General features: G+C 41.6%; 1 protein-coding gene across 2 annotated transcripts in view; it reads right to left on the bottom strand.

Moving 5' to 3' along the window:
* Positions 1–833: 833 nt before the first annotated feature.
* Positions 834–8,113, bottom strand: part of ADGRG4 (adhesion G protein-coupled receptor G4) — a 72,526-nt gene continuing 65,246 nt past the window's right edge. Inside the window, exons 22-24 of one of the 2 annotated variants that reach the window (XM_072124165.1) lie at positions 7,790–7,891; positions 3,857–4,021; positions 834–1,553 (exon numbers count right to left, since the gene is read on the bottom strand). In XM_072124165.1, the coding sequence (XP_071980266.1) occupies positions 1,459–1,553; positions 3,857–4,021; positions 7,790–7,891 (362 nt within the window). In that variant the 3' untranslated portion in view covers positions 834–1,458. The remainder of the gene's footprint in view (positions 1,554–3,856; positions 4,022–7,789; positions 7,892–8,113) is intronic. The other variant, XM_072124164.1, reaches the window with a different exon arrangement.

The following is an 8,113-nucleotide window of genomic DNA, read 5'->3' as shown; positions in this document are numbered from 1 at the left end:
ATCATGATAAACCAGGGACACTACCCATAGATCCAGGCATCGGGGCTGTAGTAGTCTTCTTATATTTGTTATCCATGGCATCCTTCCTTCTAAAATCACCTTTTAGCTACCAGAGCCCATCCATGCTGCCTTCACAGGCTGTTACACTGTCTTACACATGCTCTCTCAGCACTTCTGCTGCAGTTAGAATACAGCAGGACAAGGTAGAGGGGCGCTACGGGAGCCAGGGTAAGGGTAAGACAGTGTAACAGCCTGTGCAGGCAGAACATGGAGGGATCAAGATTTGATAAGGAGCCACTATCTACCATCAAAATCCAGCATGATAGACCAGGGGTATGTACTCATAGTTCCAGGCACTGTGACTGTAGTAATCTATATCTGTTAAGCATGGCCTCCTTCCCTCTAAAATCAACTTGTAAAATTATGCTAATGAGCACCTCCATGTCACAGGTTCTTACACTTTCGTCCTGCTGTATTCTCACTGCAGCAGCACACAGTGGTAGGGGGAATCCGGAGAGAGCAGGGTGAAGGATAAGACATCTTAACAGCCTGTGAAGACGCTTGGGTAAAGCCTTTCAGGCTCATTAGCTAAAAGTTGATTTTAGAGGGAAGGAGGCCATGGATTAGAAATATACAAAGATTATCACAGTCACCGTGCCTGGAACTATGACTAAGTGTCCCTGGTTTATCATGATGGATTTTCACGGTAGATTTCCTTTAACGTTCTAAAAAATAGAATTCATAGAGTTAGAAGGTGCAGCCTTCATTATAATATTTTACTAGAGGGCCTTCAAATGCCCTCTACATAAGAGGGAATGATACCCCTCTGTTCTCTGCATGTGTCTTCAATACCAGGAGGACATTGACAAGCATGACCAGGGAGACTAGATGTTTGCTGCCTGTTGGCCGCAGGTTGTACACACCTGTTCTCAAACAACTCTAGATACACTTTTACACATTAAATTTTACTATGTTTTGTCAAAGTTTACAGGAATTGTTTAATTTAGGACATACAGTTTCAAATACTGCATTCAGACCGTTATCTGTATACCAGTGTGGAACATCTTCACTTTGGAGGACCTGGGATGTCCATACGTTACATTTTACAATGGGCAGATTGTAATTCTTAGTTTGCCCTCTGGGTGTGCTATAGATGAACTGACCACTTGTCATAGTCTATTTCCTCCACAGAATACTGGAAGACCAGCAGTATATGGTCAGGAAACAGAAAGGTACAACACAGTTATCTATATGTCAGGAGCTATCAGAAGTTATCAGGAGTTGGTTAGTGCAGTATATAATTTACATGAAATATTGCTGGTAGTTGTATTTAGTTATAAAGAATTTCAGAATACATGTCACATTTGTCACCCCATATATACACAGATTATACATTTTATTTTTTTTTTCTATAAAATTTAAATCAAGAGCATCTTAAAGGGGCACTCCAAGACCATGTCACTCCTGGAACGCTGATGTCCTCCTGTTGTTGGGGTAGACATTTCCTTGGTGTGATGGTGCTGTGTGAGCTGAGCTGATGAATATTCCTCCTCCTACACAAAGCAAGCAGAAGATCCAATTATTCAGGATGTTTATCTCACTCATGCCAGTAGAGCAACGGAAAAATACATTACTTTGAAGTAGTGTGACAAGATCACCAAATAGTTCCTTACAAAGACAGAATAAGATTTTTGTAAAGATTTTATCTGCAAGCAATGGAGATTTCATATTTACTCAACTCAATCCCGGAGAAATCCTCATGAGTGAAGACTTTATATTCTGTATGGCCATTTATAAGTTCTCTTAATCTCCTAGCAGATACTGCTTAAAGAGAACCCGTCATGCAAAATAACCCCCCTAAACTAAATATATTTTCATAAACTGCCATTAGAGAGCATTGCCTCTATCCCTTCATTGTCCCTCTACATGCCTGTAAACCTAAGCAATGAGGTCCTAAAGCTGTATGCAAATGACCTGTGAAATGTCCAATGAAGCATTAGCATATTCAAGCTGTCCACTCTATTCATGAGTGGGAGGCACAGCCACACCCCCAGTGCATGACTGACAGCCTGTATAATGATGTGAGGCTGTATAATGATGTGCTTCCTGGTGCTGGTGGCCACACCCCCTGCAGCCTGTGTGTGCATGTGTGTGTGTATAGGAGAGATACAGCAGCTCCAGGCAGCCATGTTACAGCAGAACATGTCAGGTACTTGTGTAGCTGATGTCTGTGTCGCTCACCTGTATATTAGGAGGATGCAGCATGTCAGCAGATGCAGCACACACTAGCCATGCTTTACTATACATTACACACAGACATGAGCAGGGGGAGGAGAGGGGAGGGGTAACAGGGGTGACATCACTGCCTCTGACCATGTGACCAGCCTCATTTACATAATAAAGAATAGATGATTTTACAATGAATAATGTATGAAATAACTAGATAAAGGCTGGGATGGGATCCTTGTGAGCTGCTCCAACAGGTAGTAGTGACAGGACTAGTGACACAGACCTGATGACAGGTGTCCTTTAAGTAAATAATACTTATGATGATTGAAAATGGCAGCAATCACAGCCATCATAGGCTCAAAAGACTGTAAATGCCATATAAATCACCATTTCTATGAGTCTTACTCTGAATAGTATTTCAGATTTACAGTACAGTAATAGCTGTCATTTGTGATGTCACCACTGAAAGAGTATTCGGAAATGAATGACAGTAATCCAAACAAGAGGACAATTAAGATTCCCCTACTTCGAAACACTTGTCTACCTGCAGCACCTGTAGGCAGGGCCAGCGTTAGTGGGCAGCAAATTAAGCATTTGCTATTTCCACGCTATATAATGCGGGGCGGGTGGACGTTGCACGGTCACCTTGGCCATCTGGATACTGAACACAGCACGTTTTATTTTTTTAAGCAATCCCTTCCCGGCCACCATTGTGTGTTTTATACAGTCTAGGACAACCCCTTTAACTAATATTTGGTCAGTAAGGGACCCGTCAATCAAGGTAGGAACTGATAATTCAATGGGATTTTGACAGTGGACTGTCACATTTTTTGGTCGCCCTTTAGGGAGCTTTCATACGTTCAGTTTTTGTGATGCAGTTTTTAAAGCCAAAAGCAGGTATGGATCATAATGGGAGAGAACATCTGAAAGCTGAATGTATGAATGCACCCTTTAAGGTCTCATCAACAAGCACCTTAAAAATGTGGCCCTTCCTGGCACTCTTAAAAAATAGGTTACTTTGTCAAAGGAAGTCATAGGTAGCCAGACATTCTGCCAATAAGTCACAAAAACAGGGGTCTTCATGATACTGAATGTAGTTTGGAATACATTTTCACATAAGACCAGCAGTTTTTTTGCAAAAGTATCAGATATTCTTGAAAATAATATTATAGTATAATGAAAAGGATGTGAAAGTGGATAAAAACATGTCAGATTCATATATATTTTTTTACGTGCCTTATTTTTGTTCAGTATAATACTACATGCTACAGGCAGTCCCCAGGTTACATACAAGATAGGTTCTTTAGGTATGTACTTAAGTTGAATTCGTTTGTAAGTCAGAACTGGTATATTTTATTATTGTAGCTCCAGACTATATTTTTTTAACCCCATTTTTGTTGTAATGGGACTTCATTACAGACACCTTACAGCTGATCATTGCAGCCTGGGACTATAGTAAAGCATCCGGAGAGCATCACTGGAGGTTACAGTGGGCAGAAAGGTCCGTCTGTAACTAGGGGTTGGGTGTCCTGAAGTCGGAGACTGCCTGTACATTGATATGAAGCTAGTCATAGAGCTCCTTATGCTTGGATCCCATACGGATAAGTTCACCTTGTCAACAACTCACCATCTACTACGCTCCTTCCATAAAATGTATCTCTGGATAAGCTCGATAGACTGGATGCATTGGAAGTAGAAGCAGTATTGTTAGATCTCGTTGACTGGTAGGAATCGGATGGTAAGTTTATGCGTCCATTATATTTTGTATCTGCATTGCTCAGTCTACTCCAGTCTGTAAAAGAAGAGAGTTGAGTATGTTATTAATGTATGGAATCAGGTCATGTTCATTGTAACAGTGCTGATATATTTCATCTAACCAAATTCCATAACATAGAAGTGGAATCATTATTATTAGAAAGATAATACTAAGAAAGAAATCTAAGGTTGCATTCAGATGATTTTACTGTCCATGTCATACTGGGGCACATTTACTAAGGGTCCGCACCGCGCATTTAGGCGGGTTTCCCGACTATTTCCTGTTTGTGCCGCATTTAAGTGGGGTTTTTGGCGCACGTGCCGACTTGCATGCGACACAAATCGGAGGGCGTGGCCGACGGACAAACCGACTGATTCGGACTAAGCGCAGGATTTACAATTCAAATTGTGTCGCAAGACAATGCACTCACATACACCAGGAAGAAGAAGGTGAACTAGGGCAGACCTCAGCGGGGAAGCGACACATGCAGGAAAATGGACGCACGATCTTGAAGAAGCACGCCGGACTTCATTCTTGTCGGAGAACGCACCTCGAGGATCACGAAAGGACCGGGTAACTAAATCTGTCCCATTGTGTTTCTCCAAATCTCACTTTTTTTCCTGCCTCAATGATCCAAATTTTTGCGGTTTTTAGTAATATTGACCTGAATGAGCACATCTAATGCAAGAAATTGACCAAATAGTGCAAACTGTGCTTCCAATCTTCGATCCCCAACAACCTCTTTAGGTTAAACTTACAATACACTTTAGATGCACTAAATAATAATATGATTATTTGAAGGGAAAAGCTAGACTGGGAAATTCCACATAGTGCTACACTATGGCCTGATGCAGGTCCCATTGAGAATGGGGATCTCTAGGGGCATCCGAAAAATGCTCAGCTGAAAAGAGGTTGTGTTCTGAGATTCATAAGTAACATTATCAGATGCAAGTTAAAACAGAGCTGGCAATGTGCAGCCATTCATTACTGCAGAGATAGAAATATGGTGACAGATTTTTTGTAATTATAGCAATTGGTTGCAATACTCTGTGCATTGCATTTTATTTGTTCTTTTTGTATTGAGAGCTCTATAAAGTTACATTATTATCCAAACATACATATGTTACCCATTGTTGCAGTAATCTAGGGAATGCTGGTTTTGTATCCCAAAATTATTGCCTAATGATAAGTTATCTCACAAGTGAAGGGAAGAGTGAGCTGAGTGACACCCAACAACACAAAAAAGACTAGGAGAAGTCCCTTAGACAATTACTGACTAAGTGATTCACTACTGGGTCACTACTCCAACCAGTGATGGGGGGTGGGAGTGGGGTGCCCAAAAGTAGCAGAGCTGTGTGCGCTCCAAAAGTTAAGAGTGCAAGTTTATACTATGAGGGGGATGCATGGAACATTTTATTAATGGGGAGGGCTGCTGCAGAGCATTTCATTACCGGGGCGGGGGTTGCTGCATGGGGCATTTCATTAATTGGTGGCACTGCATGTGGCATTCAATTACTGGGGAAGGTTGCTGCAGAGCACGGCAACTGCTGAATGGGGCATTTCTTTAATGGGGGAGGCTGCATGGGGCATTCAATTGCTGGGGGAAGCTGCTGCAGAGCATTTCATTACTGGGGGAAGCTGCTGCAGAACATATCATTACTGGGGGCAGCTGCTGCAGAGCATTTCATTTCTAGGGGAAGCTGCTGCAGAGCATTTAATTACTGGGGGAAGCTGCTGTAGAGCATTTCATTACTGGGGGAAGCTGCTGTAGAGCATTTCATTATTGGGGGAAGCTGCTGCAGAACATTTCATTACTGGGGAAAGCTGCTGCAGAGCATTTAATTACTAGGGGAAGCTGCTGTAGAGCATTTTATTACTGGGGGAAGCTGCTGCAGAACATTTCATTACTGGGGGAAGTTGCTGCAGAGGTTTTTATTACTGGGGAGGGAGGCTGCATGGATATATCATCGGTGTCATCAGAATTTCATTACTGGTGGAGGCTTTGACAAATGCATTTCCCACCCTCGGCTTATACTCGAGTTAATAAGTCTTTCCTGTATTTTGTGGTAAAATTATCCTCGGATCAGTGTATACAGTTTTATTTTACTTGTCCTCTGTACAGCCCTTATATGTATTATTATATTTTACTGGAAAAACCTTTTATGTTCCTATTAACTTTGGGAAGAAGGAAGTAGTTGTTATCATCAATCTTTTTTCATGCTCATTTACTTCCCTCAGGCATGTGTACTTGGAAGTGCAGCGTCATAATAAATTATAGCACTGATAATATGTATAACACAAGCGGCCAAAATCTTCTACACTGTGAAGGGAAGTGACAAGTACCTTAAAGGGACTGTCACCAAATCTTACACTATTAAACTACCAGCCCCTCAGGTAGGATATGAATTTTATTTTCTAGAATTCCCTCGAATTCCCTCGACCTGTTTACAAAACAAATCTGAACATGAGTAGAGATGAGTCATATTTGCCTGAGATGAGTCAAGTTCATAGGCTAGTAGTTTAATGAGGCAAAATCGTGCCTCATTAGTTAATAAAAAAAATATTTATTTGGCTGCACCAGATCACTGCAATGTAGATTTTCTTCCAAAAAATAAGAGCTGACCTGCAGTATCCTGGTCTGACCAATACCCAATACAGGAGCTGTCAGCTTCCTGTTCTATTATGATAACAGCTTAATTGCAGGGGTGCTGGATTCCCACTAATCTGAAATTCAGGTACCCTTATATAGATATGTTATATAGATATATCAAAATCCAGCATGATAACCAGGGACACTTACTCATAGATCCAGACACTGTGACTGTGGTAATCTTCTTATGGCAACCTTCTTTCTAAAATCAACTTTTAAATTATGCTAATGAGTCTGAAGGTCACCTGGGGGCATTACCTGAGCCCTCATGTGCTGCAGATTCACAGGTTGTTACAGTGTGCAAGCAGCACTTACCACTTCCACTGTATGAGATTGCAGAAGATGAGGAAAGTGCTCCTCACAATGTGAAGCTTCAGCATGGAGGGACTCTGGTAACGCATCCCACCCTCCCCCCCGCCCACCATGGCCCTTCTGACTTATTAGCACAATTTATGGATAAATATAAGAAGATCACCACAGTCACAGGGCCTGGATCTATAAGTGTCTTTGGTTTATCATGCTGGATTTTTATCGTTGATTTCCTTTAATTTAATTTTTGAATATTGAATTTGAATACTTACCTGGTCCTGTCGCAATCCAGCGGCACGTTCTCCGGCGAGGACTCGGGTCTTCCAGCGATTCACTAAGGTCCTGCGCCCGATGTCAACCAGGTGTCGCTGCTGCGCCGAGGTCCGCCGGAATTCACCAGTCTATTCCTGGTGCATGTGAGTGATTGATTTTGTGACACAATTCGTTTTCCGACGGCCACACCCCTGATTTCTGTCGCGTGAAAGCCGGCGAAATCTGATCACATGTGCCAAAATCCCTGCGGAATTCTCCGCAAAACGGAAAAAGTCAGGAAACCCGACGAAAGTGCGGCCGCGGAGCCCTTAGTAAATGAGCCCCATTGTCTTGTGTTACCCCAAATATCAGGACAAAATGACTAGGACATTTGGATAAATCTGTCATGGTTAATTTAAAGTGGATTCTTGCAACTCATCTTTAATACTGTAGCCCGGTTCCTACTGAGAGAATAAAGGTTTATTAAGTTCTCTTAGGCCACATCCTGAATGGTTGGACCTCCATCAATCTGATAATGAGGACTTATAGTATGAAATAAGTGAAGCTGGAGATAATATTTGAGGCTATCTCACCTGAATAATTGTCAATTCTACAACTTCCACAGCAGAGATACATCCTCCAGTGTCTTCTTACATTCTCCTTAATAAGACAGTGGAACACAAAAATAAAGAGTCCTAATATGGAGAAAGAAGGAAGAAAGAAACATATTTATTTTGTTTATTAGTTCAAGTTATTATATTTGGTATATGAAATGGGTATAATCAGTGATGGGAGGCGCCACGCTGGACCACAGGTAAGGGTCCATGGATGTAAAAAGCTTATATTTACACCATTTGGGCTGATAGTAATTATTTACAATCCCCCTAAGCCACTTTTAAGGAAGTTTACTCAAGTAG

Source organism: Engystomops pustulosus, chromosome 9 (genome assembly GCF_040894005.1).
Source record: "Engystomops pustulosus chromosome 9, aEngPut4.maternal, whole genome shotgun sequence".
Taxonomy (NCBI): Eukaryota; Metazoa; Chordata; class Amphibia; order Anura; family Leptodactylidae; genus Engystomops; species Engystomops pustulosus.
Note: the sequence above shows the minus strand (reverse complement) of the source record. Positions and strands in the feature narration are given on the sequence as shown.